Source organism: Dermochelys coriacea, chromosome 1 (assembly GCF_009764565.3).
Source record: "Dermochelys coriacea isolate rDerCor1 chromosome 1, rDerCor1.pri.v4, whole genome shotgun sequence".
NCBI lineage: Eukaryota > Metazoa > Chordata > Testudines > Dermochelyidae > Dermochelys > Dermochelys coriacea.
In genome coordinates, this window is record NC_050068.2 from 124,946,462 (window position 1) to 124,966,174 (window position 19,713).

Here is a 19,713-nt window from a genome sequence, read left to right on the forward strand (position 1 = left end):
CACGAATCTTAGCCCCTGGCAAGCAGCAGACTTCTCGGTTTCCCGGTCAGGGCGGCAGATAGATGACTCAGTCCCCCGGAGGAGAGAGTCCCCGACCACCACCACCCGCCTTCTCCTCTTGGGAGTGGTGGTCGTGGAACCCCCAACCTCAGGACATCGCATCTCATGCCTCCCAACCAGCGGAGTCTCCTTCTGCTTTCTCCCCCCAGACATATCATCTGGTCCACTCTCCGCATTGGTACCTGTGGAGAGAACATGAAAGCGGTTAGTTACCTGTGTCTGTGTTACTGGAACCCGGACATTCCGCTTACCTCTTCTGGAGGTCACATGTTGCCAAGCTTCTTCACTGGCCTCTTGGCTCCTCTGTGCAACCTGCTCTACATCTTTAGAGCTTTGTGCCCCTAGAAGGCTATCCTGAGTTTGGTCCAGAAAATCCTCAGTCTCTCGTATACAACGCAGGGTCGTTAACTGTTGCTCCAGACCTTCAATCTTTTCTTCCAATATGGAGACCAGCTTGCACTTTGTACAGACAAAGTCGCTTCTGTCCTGTGGAAGAAAGACAAACATGGCACATCCAGTGCAGGTCACAACAGCTGAACCCCCCCCTTCCATATCACCTACCTACTATGAGCTTCCTCAGAGACGTTGGCAAGATGTAAGCCTCACTGGGCTCACTCCAGGCGAACTCCCAGGCAAACTCCTGCTGTGAGCTGCTCTGCTGTCCCCGCTGCTCCGCTGCTCCGCTGCCGCTCAGCTGGTTCGCGAGGCTCTGGCTATTTTTAAACAGCCAGGCTTCCCTGATGCAAACACACAGACACCCTAATGCCCGCCCCCTGCAGGCTAGCAGCCAATCAGACACTCACTCAGGCTCTCTCCCTGCCCTCCCAGCAAACACACGCTCGGATACTTCCTCAGCAAGCAAACACACACACTCGGATACTTACCAGTCCCAGGCAAACTCCTGCTGTGAGCTGCTCTGCTGTCCCCGCTGCTCCGCTGGTTCGCTGCCGCTCAGCTGGTTCGCGAGGCTCATTAAATCATTAAATACATTAAATCGATGTAACCCTGCACCTGTCCACATGACGAAGCCCTTTTTTTTTTTTTTTTTAACTTAAAGGGCTCTTAAAATCGATTTCCTTACTCCACCCCCGACAAGGGGATTAGGGCTGAAATCGGTTTTGCTGGGTCGAATTTGGGGTACTGTGGACGCAATTAGATGGTATTGGCCTCCGGGAGCTATCCCAGAGTGCTCCATTGTGACCGCTCTGGACAGCACTCTCAACTCAGATGCACTGACCAGGTAGACAGGAAAAGGCCCGCGAACTTTTGATTTCAATTTCCTGTTTGGCCAGTATGGCAAGCTGCAGGTGACCATACAGAGCTCATCAGCAGAGGTGGCCATGATGGAGTCCCAGAATCGCAAAAGAGCTCCAGCATGGACCGAACGGGAGGTAAAGGATCTGATCACTGTATGGGGAGAGGAATCCGTGCTATCAGAACTATGTTCCAGTTTTCGAAAAGCCAAAACATTTGTGAAAATCTCCCAGGGCATGAAGGACAGAGGCTTAACAGGGACCCAAAGCAGTGCCGCATGAAACTTAAGGAGCTAAGGTAAGCCTACCAGAAAACCAGAAAGGTGAACAGCCGCTCCGGGTCACAGCCCCAAACATGCCGCTTCTATGATGAGCTGCATGCCATTTTAGGGGGTTCAGCCACCACTACCCCAGCCGTGTTGTTTTACCCCTTCAATGGAGATGGAGGCAACACGGAAGCAGGTTTTGGGGACGAGGAAGACGACGAGGAGGAGGTTGTAGATAGCTCACAGCAAACAAGCGGAGAAACCGGTTTTCCCGACAGCCAGGAACTGTTTCTCACCCTGGACCTGGAGCCAGTACACCCCGAACCCACCCAAGGCTGCCTCCCAGACCCACCAGGTGGAGAAGGGACCTCTGGTGAGTGTACCTTTTAAAATACTATACACAGTTTAAAAGCCAGCATGTTTAATGATTAATTTGCCCTGGCATTCGTGGCTCTCCTGGATATACTCCCAAAGCCTTTGCAAAAGGTTTCTGGGGAGGGCAACCTTATTCCATCCACCATGGTAGGACACTTTACCATTCCAGGCCAGTAGCATGTACTCAGGAATCATTGTAGAACAAAGCATTGCCGTGTATGTTTGCTGGCTTTGAAACAACATCCGTTCTTTATCTCTCTGTATTATCCTCAGGAGAGTGATATCATTCATGGTCACCTGGTTGAAATAGGGTGCTTTTCTTAAGGGGACATTCAGAGGTGCCCGTTCCTGCTGGGCTGTTTGCCTATGGCTGATTAGAAATGTTCCCTGCTGTTAGCCACGTGGTGGGGGGAAGGCAAAATGCAACCTTGTAACGAAAGCACATGTGCTATATATGTAATGTTAACAGCAAGGTTTACTGTGAAAGAGTGTACCCATTGTTCTATAAAATGTGTCTTTTCAAATACCACTGTCCCTTTTTTTTCTCCGCCAGCTGCATGTGTTTCAAGGATCACAGGATCTTCTCCTTCCCAGAGGCCAGCAAAGATTAGAAGGTGAAAAAAATGCACTCGCGATGAAATGTTCTCTGAGCTTATGCTGTCCTCCCACACTGACAGAGCACAGACGAATGCACGGAGGCAGACAATGTCAGAGTGCAGGAAAGCACAAAATGACCAGGAGGAGAGGTGTTGGGCTGAAGAGAGGGCTGAAGCTGAAAGGTGGCGGCAGCATGATGAGAGGAGGCAGGATTCAATGCTGAGGCTGCTGGAGGATCAAACTAATATGTTCCAGCGTATGGTTGAGCTGCAGGAAAGGCAGCAGGAGCACAGACCGCCGCTACAGCCCCTGTGTAACCAACTGCCCCCCACCCCATGTTCCATAGCCTCCTCACCCAGACACCCAAGAATGCGGTGGGGGGGCATCCGGCCACCCAGCCACTCCACCCCAGAGGATTGCCCAAGTAACAGAAGGCTGGCATTCAATAACTTTTAAACTTTTAAAGTGCTGTGTGGCCTTGTCCTTCCCTCCTCCACCACCTCTCCTGGGCTACCTTGGTAATTATCCCCCTATTTGTGTGATGAATTAATAAAGAATGCATGAATGTGAAGCAACAATGACTTTACTGCCTCTGCAAGTGGTGATCGAAGGGAGGTGGGGAGGGTGGTTAGCTTACAGGGAAGTAGAGTGAACCAAGGGGCGGGGGGTTTCATCAAGGAGAAACAAACAGAACTTTCACACCGTAGCTGGCCAGTCATGAAACTGGTTTTCAAAGCTTCTCTGATGCGCACTGCACCCTCCTGAGCTCTTCTAACCGCCCTGGTGTCTGGCTCTGCATAACTAGCAGCCAGGCTATTTGCCTCAACCTCCCACCCCGCCATAAACGTCTCCCCCTTACTCTCACAGATATTGTGGAGCGCACAGCAAGCAGTAATAACAGTGGGAATATTGGTTTCGCTGAGGTCTAACTGAGTCAGTAAACTGCACCAGCGCGCTTTTAAACGTCCAAATGCACATTCTACCACCATTCTGCATTTGCTCAGCCTGTAGTTGAACAGCTCCTGACTACTCTCCAGGCTGACTATGTATGGCTTCATGAGCCATGGCATTAAGGGGTAGGCTGGATCCCCAAGGATAACTATAGGCATTTCAACATCCCCAACAGTTATTTTCTGGTCTGGGAAGAAAGTCCCTTCCTGCAGCTTTTGAAACAGTCCAGAGTTCCTGAAGATGCAAGTGTCATGTACCTTTCCCTGCCATCCCACGTTGATGTTGGTGAAACGTCCCTTGTGATCCACCAGTGCTTGCAGCATTATTGAAAAGTACCCCTTGCAGTTTATGTACTCGCTGGCTTGGTGCTCCGATGCCAAGATAGGGATATGGGTTCCATCTATGGCCCCACCACAGTTAGGGAATCCCATTGCAGCAAAGCCATCCACTCTCACCTGCACATTTCCCAGGGTCACTACCCTTGATATCAGCAGATCTTTGATTGCATTGGCTACTTGCATCTCAGCAGCCCCCACAGTAGATTTGCCCACTCCAAATTGATTCCCGACTGACCGGTAGCTGTCTGGCGTTGCAAGCTTCCACAGGGCTATTGCCACTCGCTTCTCAACTGTGAGGGCTGCTCTCATCTTGGTATTCTTGCGCCTCAGGGCAGGGGAAAGCAAGTCACAAAGTTCCATGAAAGTGCCCTTATGCATGTGAAAGTTTCGCAGCCACTGGGAATCGTCCCAGGCCTGCAACACTATGCGGTCCCACCAGTCTGTGCTTGTTTCCTGAGCCCAGAATCAGCGTTCCACTGCCTGAACCTGCCCCATTAGCACCATGATGCCCACATTGGCAGGGCCCGTGCTTTGAGAGAAGTCTGTGTCCATGTCCTCATCACTCTCGTCACCGCGCTGACGTCGCCTACTCGCCCAGTTTTGCTTTGCCAGGTTCTGGTGCTGCATATACTGCTGGATAATGCGTGTGGAGTTTAATGTGCTTCTAATTGCCAAAGTGATCTGAGCGGGCTCCAGGCTTGCCATGGTATGGCGTCTGCACAGAAAAAAGGCGTGGAACGATTGTCTGCTGTTGCCTTGACGGAGGGAGGGGCGACTGACAACATGGCTTACAGGGTTGGCTTATAGGGAATTAAAATCAACAAAGGGGGTGGCTTTGCGAGAAACTGAATGGCCGCCTCAAGGATAGAACTCAAAACCTCAAGGATAGAACTCAAAACTGGGTTTAGCAGGCCATTGATTTCACAGAGGGAGGGAGGGAGGGAGGGAGGAAGGAGAAAATGAATAGAAAACAAATCTGGTCTATTTCTTGTTTTGAGCCACTTCATCATCTATCTTTATACATCATGCTGGCAGAAGACTGTGCAGTACGACCGCTAGCCATTGTCACCTCCTGGGTGCTCGGCAGAAGACGGTGCAGTATGACTACTGGCCATCGTCTTCTGCTAGCTGCAGATTAAAAGACAGTGCACTGCCGGTAGGACTCAATTGCCATGAGACGAAACAAGGGAAATGACCTGGCTGAGTCACTCCCATGTTTGCCTAGGTGCCCAGTTAAAGGAGCACCCAGAACTACGTCGACAACGGCTACCAGTCATACTGCACTGTCTGCTGCCAAAAGGCAATAAACTGCTGCTGTGTAGCAATGCACTACCATGTCTGCCAGCACCCAGGAGACATATGGTGATGATTAGCTGAGCAGGCTCCATGCTTGCCGTGGTATGGTGTCTGCACAGGTAACTCAAGAAAAAAGGCGCAAAACAATTGTCTGCCCTTGCTTTTACAGAAGGAGGGAGGGAAAGGGGGCCTGACGATATGTATCCAGAGCCACCCGTGACAATGGTTTAGCCCCATCAGGCACTGGGATTTCTACCCAGAATTCAAATGGGCGGTGGAGACCGCGGGAACTGTGGGATAGCTACCCACAGTGCAAAGCTCCGGAAGTCGACTGTTGCCTCGGTACTGTGGACACAGTCCGCTGACTACATGCACTTAGAGCATTTGCGTGGGGACACACACACTCGACTGTATAAAAACGCTTTCTACAAAACCGACTTCTATAAATTTGACCTAATTTTGTAGTGTAGACATATCCTCAGAAGTTCAACCAAGACTTGATTCTGTTTAACCTGAGCGGGGAATTAGTTGCTATAGAGCTAAGGTTATATTGGTTAAGAAGTATTACCATATATTACCTCTAGATCTGTAATTTTCACTTGGTATGTAAAGCAATTTTTTTTTGCTGAACCAATAGTAGGTGGTGGTTTCCAGTTAATTTTAATGCTTCCATTTTCAAGTGTTTCAGACACATTGATTGGAGGGTTCAGTTTCTCTGACAATAAACAAAAACAGAACAGTTGCACATTCTTTCAGCAAGCAGGCATGTGAATGGAATACAGTATACTGGCAGACTGCAGCTTCTATTTGGCAGTTTCAGTCAAAGTAAAGTATGCTGTTCACATTTTGGTTAGATAATCACAATAGTCTAGTGTAGCTTAAAGCTAAAACAAAATGTATTGCTGCACAAGTTTTCCTAGGGTCTGAACAAAGAATTCATACCAGAAATATGTTTGAAGGTCCACATAATGATCTCAGTTACCGTGTAAATCTGAGGTGATGCCAGTAAATCCCAGTGGTGTAAATCAGTGTAATTGAATTCAGAATCTGGGTCAGAGTATAGATGAGAATAAACATGGTGGGTCATCTTCTGAAATAAGTTATAGTGGTGTAAATCTGGAGTGCCTACAACAATATTTCTGTTGCTCGGATATCAATGGAGTTCATAAATTCATAGAGTTTAAGGCCTCTAGAGGGACCATCAGATCATCTAGAGTTATTCCAGATTTATGGCAGTGTAACTGAGGTTTGACTACAACCCTTTAGGTTCATAATGTAAAAGGTGGCTACGTATTTATTGTAACTGAGATGTGAACTAGAACCAACCAGGAAAATACCCAGACCTTTTATGAGAAGCTTTCCTCCCTCCTCCCTGGGTTTAATCAATAGAAGTAAATGAATAAGAAATTTATCGGATCAGCCATAATTATCAACAGAGTTACAAATAGCACTCACTGAAACTCTTCAACTAAAACATTTTGCATCAAAAGGTTTCAATGAAAATTCATTTTAAAAAATGAATATTACCAATAAGTATAGTTTAAATTCTTCCTTTTTTAATTAAACCCCAACATGAAAATTTTGTGGATTTGGTTTTTAGTTTTTGTTTTTATTTCCCCTTTTGTGGTGGCAAAAAAGGGGGAAAAGAAATAAAGAGGATTAAACTGGGGGGAAAGCGGGGATAGGGGAAGAAATTAGGAGAAATTAAAGTTTCAAAAACACAAATGTTCTATAAAAATCTTCATGAAATGTTCTAAATAAACTAAAAATCATTACTTTTCAAATTGTGCAGGACAGAAACGATTTTGAAACATTTGAATTTTTTTCACAAAACAATCATTACCATTTTTCAAACAGCCCGAATTACAAAGTGATTTATATAAAAGATTCTTTGATTTTTGAGCTTTATGTCAAACTCCTACAAATATCAGTGCATTATAGAAACAGAATATACCCCTTTGAATGCAGTGAATTGTGCTTTTTCCCTCCTCTCCCCTGCATGAAATCACAAGCATTTGAACATTTCACAATGCTAGGCAATAATGAAAACACCTACCTAGTCTTTGAGGTGTAAATGTTTTGTAATAGGAATGGTTTTCTGAACTGTTGCTGAGTTCCTTTACAGTTATATTAAATCTGATTTTATTAGCGTGATTAAAATACACTTCTTTCATGTGACATCCAATGTTTTTGTTCTTTGCGTTTGTTAAATAGAGTTGGCATTGAAACTCTTCTCTGCTGTGCCTGTAGGAAGCAAACAGAAGTAATGTAAAGCTCGGGTGATTTTTTAATATTATTTTGTGCTTGTTTTAACAGGATCCTTACCTGTAGGAAAGAAAATACTGAGCATCATCAGGAGCTTCTGTTTTAATGTCCCAGGTACAATTTAAATGGGAAATGTTATATATGATGCATGAGAGATTTTGGATATATACTGCAACCAAAAAAGAAAGCAAGAAAAGAGAAGGATATTAGCATGTTGCTTGTTTTACATTGATTCTTGAAGTGACTTGTGCCAGTACAAATCCAGGAGAGAGACAGAGAGGAATCCAAGTTTTTAGAACTGAGTTAAAGGATCTGTCTGCCTTTGCCTTATAGGGCATTGGGAACATTTCTATTCCTATTGCCAGAGGTCCCTTTGGAGACATTTGCGGAAGTACTCAATAATTCCTATTGCAGTCGCTTAAGGAGCCCACCTGAGATTCCCCAGCAACCACGTGCTATGGGACTTCCATAATCCATTCAGTTGCTAGGGAAGTCCAAGAGGATCGAGGGGTGCTTCTGTGTCTGAGTCAATAGAGTAGAGGTGGTAATTTTGTAACTGTAGTTTGCTTCCACCCATCTCTCCCATTATGCCTATAGCATGGGGTTGTGTCCCTGACTATCTTGGCTATGAGCTATTGATTGAGGGGAGGGATACCTCAGCAGTTTAAGCACTGGCCTGCTAAACCCAGGGTTATGAGTTCAATCCTTGAGGGGGCCATTTAGGGATCTGAGGCAAAAATTAAAAGGAGTACTTGTGGCACCTTAGAGACTAACAAATTTATTTGAGCATAAGCTTTTGTGAGCTACAGCTCACTTCATTGGATGCATTCAGTGGAAAATACAGTGGGGAGATTTATATACACAGAGAACATGAAACAATGGGTGTTACCGTACACACTGTGAGGAGAGTGATCACTTAAGATGAGCTATTCCGAGCAGGAGAGTGGGGGGAGGGGAGGAGGAAGAAAACCTTTTGTAGTGATAATCAAGGTGGGCCATTTGCAGCAATTGACAAGAACATCTGAGGAACAGTGGGGGATGGGAAAAATAACACAGGGAAATAGTTTTACTTTGTGTAATGACCCGTCCACTCCGAGTCTCTATTCAAGCCTAAGTTAATTGTATCCAGTTTGGAAATTAATTCCAATTCAGCAGTCTCTTGTTGGAGTCTGTTTCTGAAGTTTTTTTGTTGAAGAATAGCCACTCTTAGGTCTGTAATCAAGTGACCAGAGAGATTGAAGTGTTTTCCCATTGGTTTTTGAATGTTATAATTCTTGACGTCTGATTTTTGTCCATTTATTCTTTTACGTAGAGACTTTCCAGTTTGACCAATATACATGGCAGAGGGGCATTGCTGGCACATGATGGCATATATGAATAGAGACTGGGAGTGGATGGGTCATTACACAAAGTAAAACTACAAAAGGTTTTCTTCCTCCCCCCATAACCCCCCACTCTCCTGCTGGTAATAGCTCATCTTAAGTGATCACTCTCCTTGCAGTGTGTACGGTAACACCCATTGTTTCATGTTCTCTGTGTATATAAATCTCCCCACTGTATTTTCCACTGAATGCATCCGATGAAGTGAGCTGTAGCTCACGAAAGCTTATGCTCAAATAAATTTGTTAGTCTCTAAGGTGCCACAAGTACTCCTTTTCTTTTTGAGAATACAGACTAACACGGCTGCTACTCTGAAACTAGGCAACGATTAGGGATTGGTCCTGCTTTGAGCAGGGGGTTGGACTAGATGATCTCCTGAGGTTCCTTCCAACCCTGATATTCTATGAACTTATCTAACTTTTTAATTATCCCAGTTATATTTTTGGCCCTCACGACATCCCCTGGCAACCAATTCCACAGGTTGACTGTGCATCGTGTGAAGAAGTTCTTCCTTTCTTTGTTTTAAACCTGCTGCCTATTCATTTTATTGGGTGACTGTTGATTCTTATGTTATGTGAAGGGATGAATAACACTTCCCTATTTACACCAGTCATGATTTTATAGACCTCTGTCATTATTCTTCCTTAGTATTTTACAGAAATGCATACCAAAAAATAGCCAGCACAAGAAAGAGCTATTAGCCAGGACTTCAGAACTGGTGCATCTCTAACTTTTTTCAGAGTAGCAGCCGTGTTAGTCTGTATTCGCAAAAAGAAAAGGAGTAAAAAAGTTTTTCCACCAAATGCATCCGATGAAGTGAGCTGTAGCTCACGAAAGCTTATGCTCTAATAAATTTGTTAGTCTCTAAGGTGCCACGGGTACTCCTTTTCTTCTAACTTTTTTATCAGACATTTTTAATATCCTAACAGTATGCAGAAAACTAGCTGACCTGGAGGTGCCTTGTAAGTAAATTCAGTCCAGTTACTCTCCTTTATAATGTCTTCTGTTTCTTTTGAAAAAAGCTGTGTTTTAACTTTAGCATGGAAACCAGAGTGTAACCCAAGTCTTATCATCTTTTCCTTTTCTCGAAGTCTTTCCTGGAAGAAGAAAACGTGGAACTGCATTATAATGAAGAGCTCTATGCAATAGCCAATTAGTAGTAGTATTATTAGAGGAAAGGTCTGCAAATTACAGCCAATAAATAAGGCATTATCTTATTTTACCAAAACTATGTGTAAAGTGTGTTGTGACTTACTGTTATTTCCTTAGCTGTATCGAACTTATAAATCAAAAAATATTTCACATAATATGTCTCCATTTCTTCTGTAATGTTACTGTTCCAGGAGAGAATAACTCCAAAGTTATGTTTAACAATGTGCAGATCACTGGGTGCCATAATAGAAGCTGTAAATACAGTAAGTTGAATGATAATTATTACTGTATAATAGGTGGGGCTGATTGTACAGCCCATTCTTGAGGTTGCTCAACACTTCTTATTCTAAGTCCCTGTTTTCAGTTGCTTCTAACTTTACCAGAATTTAACTGTGCGTGTTGAACTTTTTCATGTCCAGTGTTTGCCTAAAGCTGAAGTGTTCTGCCATTTCTGAGAACAAGGCTAGCAAAGAATTCATTGTATGATCCGCTTTAAAAAGTCTTGAGACCTTTTATTTGAAATACTATTGAATTCTGATGCTTTGGAACAGGGACCTGACATTTGGCAGGCGGGGTGGCCTTTGTGTCAGATTTGCCTTTTGCTGTCCTCTTGAAAACTCACCCAAATCTAGACAATTTATAAGCCTTTTGAAAAACTGCAGTTTGCAAAGGTTCAGTTGAGCGTTCTTAGATTTTAGCCGCTAAAGTCCCCAAAGATTCTTTCCACACTGAGCAAGCTCCAGCCCTGCGCAATTTTGGCTCTAGACTGCTGCAGGCTGTGCAAGGTCTGGGCACTAGAACTGAGAGCAGAGAGCTTGTCTCTCCTGTGCTCTCAATGCCTCATCTGCTGGGCCCAAGCAGCCTGGAGGAGAAAGCTGTCTGATTCAAATTCAGATTGGATGAGAACAGTGGTATAGCTAGGATAGGAAAACTGGGTTGGCCCCAGCTTTTGGGTGGGCAAGCAATGATGGGGGGGTGAGGGGAGAGGGACAGGAGGGATGGGGGCCCTGGTGGGGAGGGTCAGGAAGGATCGGGGGCACAGGTGCCCTGGGGAATAGGGCAAGGAAGGAAGGAGGAATGAGAGGCCCACTTCCCCCCACCCCCGCTTACTGCTCAGCAGGCACCCAGGGCAGACAGGCTGCAGAGCATGCCCATAGGGTAGAGGAGGGTCCCACTGGCGCTTGAGTCTGCAAACCCCTCCCAACCCCGGCTCAGTGTCTGTCAGCCCAGCCTTGTGCCCCTCCTGCCTGTGCCGCGCACTGCTGCCCTGGTCTCCGACCCCAGTGCTCAATGCTAGCCCCGCCCAGACCTGCCCCCATGAGGCACAACCCCCGTGGGGCTAGCACTGGGGCCAGAGACCAGGGCAGCAGTGTGCAGTGCCGGCAGGATGGGGAGGTGGTCAGGCTGACAGACACTGAGCCAGGGTTGGGAGTCCCAGCCTGTAGATTTGGGGGGCTCTGGTCCCAATTTGGGAAGGCCTGGATGCTAAGTGTGTGGGCTGCAGCCACTCAGGCCCACCCAGGGTTATGCCCCTGGATGAGAGCCAAACCTCTGGGTGGGAGGTAGCAGGGCAGAATAGATTTGGACAAGGATCTTGTAAGGGGGCAGCAGACTCGAACTAAAGGCTTGTGGCGGGGGAGAGGAAAACTGGGACTGGAAGTTAGGGTTAAGGGGTGACTGGGATTCCTGAGCAAGAAGACTAACTCTTGGAGCTGTTGGGAGAGGAAATTGGAACTGGATGTGCAGGGTGCAATCTTAGTCATAGGCAATGCTATAAACCCCACCAATATTAATAACAGACAAAAAACTACATTAAAAGAACATTATTAAGGATGCAAGGAAAAGCACTCCAAAATTCATCATCATCATCACTCCCATAACCACATTGGTTGTTGGGCCACCATCATTGATGAGCAATCAACCAATTGTCTCCACCCCTAACGATAGTGTGTCAGTGCTTGAGTCTCCACAAAGTCCATTCCTGTCAACTCTTTTATGCTGTCAATCCATCTCTTCTTCTGTCTACCTCTTCTTCTCTTCCCCTGTACTGTCCCTTGGAGGATGATCTTGGATAAGCCAGATGATCTTGTTACATGGCCATACCACTTCAGCTTGTGCTTTTTCACAGGCGTCAGACCACTTCGTTAGTGACATGGTCGAAGTAGGAGATGCCCAGGATTTTACGGAAGTATCTTATCTCTACTTCTTGTATTTTCTGTTCAAGTTCTGACATAAGGGTCCATGTCTCGCATGCATACAGTAAAATGGAGATGACCAGTGTGTGCAGCAGTTTCAGTTTGGATTCCAGGGAGATGTTTTTATTCCTCCAGATTGGCTTTAGCTTTGCCACTGCTTCTGTTGTTTGCACAGTTCTTGCCAGAATTTCTGCCTTGGATCCTTCATCAATGATGATTGCCCTCAAATACTTGAACTGTTTCACTGTCTCCAGCTCTTGTCCACTGACAATGACATGTGAGCTGATCCTGTCACGTTTGTTTGTCATCAGCTTGGTTTCATCTGCACTGATTTCCATGCCATATTTTGCAGAGGTTTCATCCAATCGTTTCACAAGGTTGGTAAGTTCATCCTTGCAGCCTGCCAGGCCGTCAGTGTCATCAGCAAACTGAAGATTTGAGATTGATCACCACCCAATTCTGAATGTGCATATGTGATCTTCTAGGGCATCAGTCATTATGCACTCCAAGAAGATGTTGAATAGTGTGGGCGAAAGAAGGCAGCCTTCCCAGACTCCAACAGTGGTGCAAAATCACTCTCCTGTTATGCTATTGACGAGAACTGCACTGCTGGCCTTGGCCTACAGTTGTTTAATGGTAAGAATAAGCTTACAACCAACATTGTACTTCTTCCTGGTTGCCCAGAGAGCTTCATTCCATAATCTGTCAAACGCCTTCTTGAACTCAACAAAGACATGGTAGATGTCCTGCTGGTGTTGTAAGTACTTATTACATAGAACACAAAGGTTGAAAATCTGTTCTGTGGTACTTCTTCCAGCACAAAAGCCAGCCTGTTTTCAGCGATGATACTTTCTGCTTGTGGCTTCAATCTGTTCAATATGACTTTCAACATCACTTCACTGGGATGACTAATTAAGGTTATGCTTCAGTAATTTTGACACAATTGCAGGTTGCCTTTCTTTGGCAGACTGATGATTAACGACTGTGTCCATGTGGAGGGCCACTCACTGGTCTGTCAGATCTTGTTGCAGATCTTAGTGAGTACATCTATTACTATTTCACCTCCAAATTTCATCAGTTTGGCTGGGATGTTGTCAATACCTGTAGCCTTTCTGTTCTTGAGTGATTTCACAACTGTCTCCACTTCTTCACACAGTATTGGAAAGTCGTGCTCCTCTGTTGAATCTGGGCTGTCTAAGACTATAGGATTTCTATTTGTCTGGCAGTTGCATAGATCAGAGTAGTACTTTGTCCACCTATTGATGATGTCCCTTTCTTCTTTAAGACTGTTCCATTCTTTGTCTTGAATTGTGAAGCTTTGGTCCGTCTTTCTTTCATCAGATCTTTTACAATCTGGAAGGCTCGTTTGCTATTTTTATTATTGATACACTCTTCAATTTTAGAGCATTGTTTTGCAATCCATATCTCCTTGGCCACCTCCATTCCTTTCTTGATATTTCTGCCAATTGCTCTGTATTTATCAGCTCCCTTAGTGCTGTTCTTGTTTCTCTTAAATTCTCTTCTAATGTCACACATTTGTAGTATTTCATTTGTGACCCATGGTTTTGTCGTCTTACAATGTTTCCAAAGGATGTCCATTGCTGCTTCATTCATTACAGCAGTGGTTCCCAAACTTGGGACACCGTTTGTTCAGGGAAAGCTCCTGGTGGGCTGGACTGGTTTGTTTACCTGCCGCGTCTGCAGGTTCGGCTCATCGCGGCTCCCACTGGCCACGGTTTGCCGCTGCAGGCCAATGGGGGCTGCGGGCTGAGGGACATACTAGCCGCCGCTTTCCACAGCCCCCATTGGCCTGGAGCAGTGAACCGCGGCCAGTGGGAGCCGCAATCGGCCGAACCTGTGAACGTGGCAGGTAAACAAACCAGCCCAGCCCACCAGGGGCTTTCCCTGCACAAGCGGCATCCCAAGTTTGGGAACCACTGCACTACAGCATTGAAATTGTTGGTGATTGTTTCTACGTCTTCCTCTAAAGCAAGCAGTGGGGCAAATTTTCCACTGATCATTGCTTGGAATGACTCTGCAATGTTTTGGTCTCTGAGTCTTGCTAAGTCAAACTTGGTACTGGTGAACTTTGGCCTGATGATTTTCCTTAGCCGCAGCCAAAAATTTAGCATCACAAGGTCATGATCACTTCCAATATCAGCACCGGGGAAACTCCTTGTTTTAGCTCTGTTAATCCCAGAACTAAATCAGTTTTGCACCATGATGTAGTTGATCTGGCTGTGATGTAGAACCTTAGGTGTGTACCACGTTGATTGTCTGGCTGCTTTATGTGCTCCTAATGTGTTTGAAAGAACCAGATTGTTATAGCTGGTAAACTCCAAAAGTCTCAATCCTTTCTCATTGGTTACTGCATTACAGAAAGGGCCACAATAATCTCGCTAATTTGCCTGTGCATCAGAACCCACCATAGGTGCCAACTTCTCCTCTGCCATGGGGGTGCTCGACACTCCTCCACCCCTGGCCCTGCCTCTTCCCCCCCTCACCCTGCCCCATTTCCACCCCTTTCCCCCAAGTTCCCAACCCTGCCCCTCCCCTTTACCGCCTCCTCCCTGGAGAGCGCCACGTCCCCACTCCTCCCCCTCCCTCCCGGAAAGTCCTAAGCGCTGCCAAATAGCTGTTAGGCAGCCAGCGGAAAGTGCTGGGAGGGGGAGGAGCAGACATGCAGCCCGCTTGGGGGAGGAGGAGGCAAGGGGGGGTGAGGGCAGGGGGAGCTTGGCTCCCAGTGGGTGTGGATCAGCTGCTAATTTTTCCCCCTGGGTGCTCCAGCCCCACAGCAGCCACAGAGTCGGTGCCTATGATACCCACTTTAGCATTCCAATCTCCCTATACAATCAGGATATCTTTCTTGTCTACCTTATCAGTGATCCTTGGAGCTGATTGTAAAAATCTTCAATTTGCTCATCATCATAGTCATTTGTAGGGCTGTAGACTTGTACCACTGTGATATTAAATGGTACTGCCTTTAGACGGATGGAAATAAACCTGCTGGACATTGGACGGAATCCTAATACTGAATTCTTGATATCTTTATGCACAAGAAATCCTATGCTGTTTACATGTTTGTCCTCTCCACTCTAATAGAGTACATGGCCTTATTCTGTTAGTACCTCTCCAAAGTTCTTCCATCTGACCTCAGAGATTCCTAGGAGGTGCCAGGTATATTGTTCCATTTCATACGTAAGTTCTTCCAACTTCACTATTTGTCTCAATGTCCTTACATTCCTTGCAGCTATGGTGATGTTATCTCTTCCAGGGATTCTCTTTGTTGGGGTTACACCAGTAGTATACTTATTGCATCCACTCTGGTGGATGGCGCGGTCATTATTAACCCGGGCTGCGATCAATCTGGTATAGACATGATTGACTTGCTCATCATATGGTGTGTCTTGGGCAAATTTCTAGCCTGGCAGAGTCCATCCCTCTCCAGGCAGCTCCCTTTTAGTTTCAGGACATGCAGGAGGACATGCAGAAGGCCTATTCTGTCCCCGGACCCACAGGAGAAATTAGGAAATGGCACAATTGAGGCTGCCTATTGTCAAGGCTGATTCTCCACTCTGGCATTTCGAGTGCAGAAGGAGGGGGCCTGCAAATACTCTAAAAACTAATACTTGCCACTCCAGGCTTGTATTAAACTCCCAAGGTTACAGTTTTTCTCTGACCTGGGCTGTGTAGATGCTGCCACCACCTAAATGCAAAACCCATTGGAATCCAGGAAGGCGCATTTGGGAATTCCTTTCTGTGGGGTACCCTCAAGCCCTTTCACACACACACCCCACCCTGGGAAGAGCTGAGAAAGAAATCAGTTGTAGCCACCAGCTAATTAAAAAACTTGGGCACAAACCTTTTAGGACACCAAAAATCCAATCCTGTTTTTAAAAAGGTAAATTGTATTAAAAACAAAAAGAAAGAAAATACATCTGGATCTTAGGCTTTTACTATATTTAAAAATCCCACTTACAAAAATTAAACATCAAGAATAACCTTCTTGAGGTCCAGCTTAAAGGTTACAAGCAAAACAGAAGCATTTGTGGTTAACACGGAGGAGTCCAAAAGCTTTACAAAATAAAAGAAATTAACCTAATCGCATCTTTCTAGACATTTCTGATCTACTTACATATCTGGGTTTCCAAATAAGCAATTTCTAGGTATGATTCTGATGATTTTCATACCTGGCCTTCAGCTTCTCACAGCATATCTGCTGCCCTGTTCCCCTATTCCCCAGAGAACAAAAGACACAAAGGGAAAGTTTTTCCCCAATTTTAAAAAGTTCTAGCCTTCCCATTGGTTCTTTTGGTCAGGTGCCCACTTCCTTCCTTTACCTGTGGACTTTTTTTTTTAATCCTTTATAGGTAAAGCAAGTAGAGAACAGATACTAACAGGGATTTTATAGCTAACTGGCTGGCTGGCTGGCTGGCTGGGTGTCCATAAAAGGGAGATCCCTCCACCCCCTTCATTTATCACACCTATATTAAGACCCATTGTGTGTATGCATTGTGATACAACCTTTAATTATATGATCATATATTATTTTTCCCATAGGACACCTTCCACTTTCAGTGCACCTTTCCTATCCAACCACATCCTATCAAATCACAGCATTTTTAAATGTTTTCTCTGAAAAGTGAGCATTTCACTACAGAAATAACATGGACATTTCAAGTGCCAAATTTGGAAACTAAATTCAATCCTTAAAAGGTGAAATATGGAGATTTTATTACTTCTTTAAAGGCAAATCTCAAAGCAATCTAAATTGTGGCGTCACTACCAACATCTGTGTAATTAGAATATGACTAGCACTTGCACTGTATTTAAGGTTGAGAACAAAGTTTTTTCTAACACTACTTGCAATTATATTATATTATGTTATGTAATGTTCTGAAATATTTAGGAACAATTAAATAACCAACATAGATAATGTTACAGTTTTAAGATGTGGGCTCATACGATTTAAAATAGCAACTCTTAGTCACGTGTATTTTCAAAGTTATACTTGACATTGTGGCAGGACATTTTCCATCACTTGGGATTTGGCCCAAGCACCTCCAGAAGATACCCCAATCCTAGAGAGGTCATGTTTTGAGGCTATATATTGACAGCCTGAGGAATTAATGTAAGAGACTCCCCTCTTCTCAAGACAAAACTGCAGATGTCAGTGATTGCAACCTGTCACTACTTGCATGGGATCAAATTCAAAACCAATCCCTAAAGACTTGGGAGTGTGGATACATACCAGAACTTTATCAGACTGCTTTGAATTTCATCTTCTTTGTATCATTTTAAATGTCACAAAACTTACCAGTTATTGCTGGTTCTCTATTTGCCAAGCTAACAGAAATCATCTCATACCAGGTAAGGCTAAGAAGAAGCATGATCGAAGGAGTAATTGTAGCATGTGTCCTTAGAAATGCTTCAGTTCTGTTTGAGGCTGAAAAGACAGTTAGGACATGACAGTTATTTTCAAGCTCTGAAAAAAAAAACTTTTAATACTTTAAGTGGTTTCTTAAAAAGACATAAACCACGAATACAAAATGTCGTTCTGGACTTTGTTGTAAAAGAAATAACAGTCCCAATTCTCAGGTCTGTTTGAGTTCTATTTAGTGCAAGTAGTGGTGGTAGTGGGGAGAGGCAAGGCATTGTATGCCACCCATGTTCAACACCTGCTGATCCTCAGGGCTACCAAGGGCTCAACCAGTACCCAGCGCAAGTTAGAGCAGCTCTGAGGTTTTCAGGGTTCGTGCAGAGCACATCTGGTGAAACAAGGAAGCAGGCAGTCTGTGTCGGAATATGAAAGTAACGGATCTCATAAGTTCTGACAGCTATTCTTTGTATGGTTTAAAGCAGTTATTCAAGAGACCTATATTAAGATATTCTCTTAAACTATGTGTGTGTTAGGGTGAAATTGAGGGACAGTTTACTGTATGTGGGAACTCTGATTGTTTTGCTGGAGGACACACAGAAATTAGGAAAAAAGGATAACATCTTAAACAGTAGCATTTTTAAATGTTTTCTCTGAAAAAGTGAGCATTTCACTACAGAAATAACATAGACATTTCAAGTGCCAAATTTGGAAACTAAATTCAATCCTTAAAAGGTGAAACATGGAGATTTTATTACTTCTCTAAAGGCAAATTTCAAAGCAATCTAAATTGTGGGGTCACTACCAACATCTGCGTAATTAGAACATGACTAGCACTAGCACTGTATTTAAGGTTGAGGACAAAGTTTTTTCTAACACTACTTGCAGTGATATTATATTATGCTATGTAATGTTCTGAAATATTTAGGAACAATTAAGTAACCAACATAGATAATGTTACAGTTTTAAGATGTGGGCTCATACGATTTAAAATAGCAACTCTTAGTCACGTGTATTTTCAAAGTTATACTTGACATTGTGGCAGGACAATTTCCAGCCTGGGAGCCTGCTTATCACTTGGGATTTGGCCCAAGTACCTCCAGAAGATACCCCAATCCTAGAGAGGTCATGTTTTGAGGCTATGTATTGACAGCCTGAGGAATTAATGTAAGAGATTCCCCTCTTCTCAAGACAAAACTGCAGATGTCAGTGATTGCAACCTGTCACTACTTACATGGGATCAAATTCAAAACCAATCCCTAAAGACTTAGGAGTGTGGATACATACCAGAACTTTAACAGACTGCTTTGAATTTCATCTTCTTTGAGACCCCAACAGTCACAGTCGTTTCCATCTCTTCCCTTGACTTCATTGGAAGAGAAAGTTTTCAAACCACTCTGTATCTTGGTATCAGCTCTTGTCTTTAAAGAAACTTCCAGGCCTTAAATGAAATTAAATTAATCAACACCAACTGTAGTTTCAAAAATAAAAACTCTGATTCTAGGAAAAATTTTACAGAACTTACTACAGCCTCATGCGTCTTGCTGTATGCAACTAATAAAAAGGAAACACATCAGCAAAAAACCTCCAGCCCTACCAGATGGGGAAAGAATGACCAGCCTCATCCTGACAAAAGGAACTTGACTTTTCCTACCAATTTCACTTTTGAAATCAGATCTACTTAACTTATTTCCTGGAATTGTCCAGCTTTCATCTTGTTTATTCTGTTAATTATATTTTTAAAAATATTTTAAAAATTGGAATTAAATTGTGTGAGAATACTGACCTTTGATTAGTGATTGTTCAGGACTTCCTCTCCAGAGGCCTGGTTATAGGCTGTGTAGGTAGTTGTTTATAATACTGTCAAACTTTAAATGTTCAAGCTGATATTTTCCAACCCAAGTGTCTGGTATATTGGGGGAATCTGGTATATTCAGCTAAAATGGTTTGCAAGTGTCTGAATATCAGATTAAGGGAAAATAGATTGTTTTTCCCATATTTAAAAAGTGCTTACATCTGTTTCATGAGAATCTCTAACACCTCAATGTTTTGGAGTAGGGATTTAAAATTTGATTAGGGGAGAGAGGGGGTTGGCCTGATATCAGGAATGTGCCTTTTGCCACTTCTGTGAAAAATGTCCCAAATTTGGTAAATTATAAGCCTCTGCAAAATCTCAGTTTACATATGCTCAGTGGAGACTTGTCTGAG

At 44.2% G+C, this 19,713-nt stretch overlaps 1 protein-coding gene across 5 annotated transcripts in view; it reads right to left on the reverse strand.

The window, feature by feature from the left end:
- LOC119863459 (interleukin-5 receptor subunit alpha-like) overlaps window positions 1-19,068 on the reverse strand; it is a 39,423-nt gene extending 20,355 nt beyond the window's left edge. For 4 of the 5 annotated variants that reach the window (XM_038421984.2, XM_043496567.1, XM_038421975.2 and 1 more), the window contains exons 1-7: window positions 18,793-19,064; window positions 17,446-17,574; window positions 10,037-10,185; window positions 9,731-9,878; window positions 7,462-7,570; window positions 7,193-7,380; window positions 5,715-5,851 (exon numbers count right to left, since the gene is read on the reverse strand). In XM_038421984.2, the coding sequence (XP_038277912.1) occupies window positions 5,715-5,851; window positions 7,193-7,380; window positions 7,462-7,570; window positions 9,731-9,878; window positions 10,037-10,185; window positions 17,446-17,518 (804 nt within the window). In that variant the 5' untranslated portion in view covers window positions 17,519-17,574; window positions 18,793-19,064. Of the gene's footprint in view, window positions 1-5,714; window positions 5,852-7,192; window positions 7,381-7,461; window positions 7,571-9,730; window positions 9,879-10,036; window positions 10,186-17,445; window positions 17,575-18,792 lie in introns of all 5 variants that reach the window. The other variant, XM_043496472.1, reaches the window with a different exon arrangement.
- Between the last annotated feature and the right edge of the window lie 645 nt (window positions 19,069-19,713).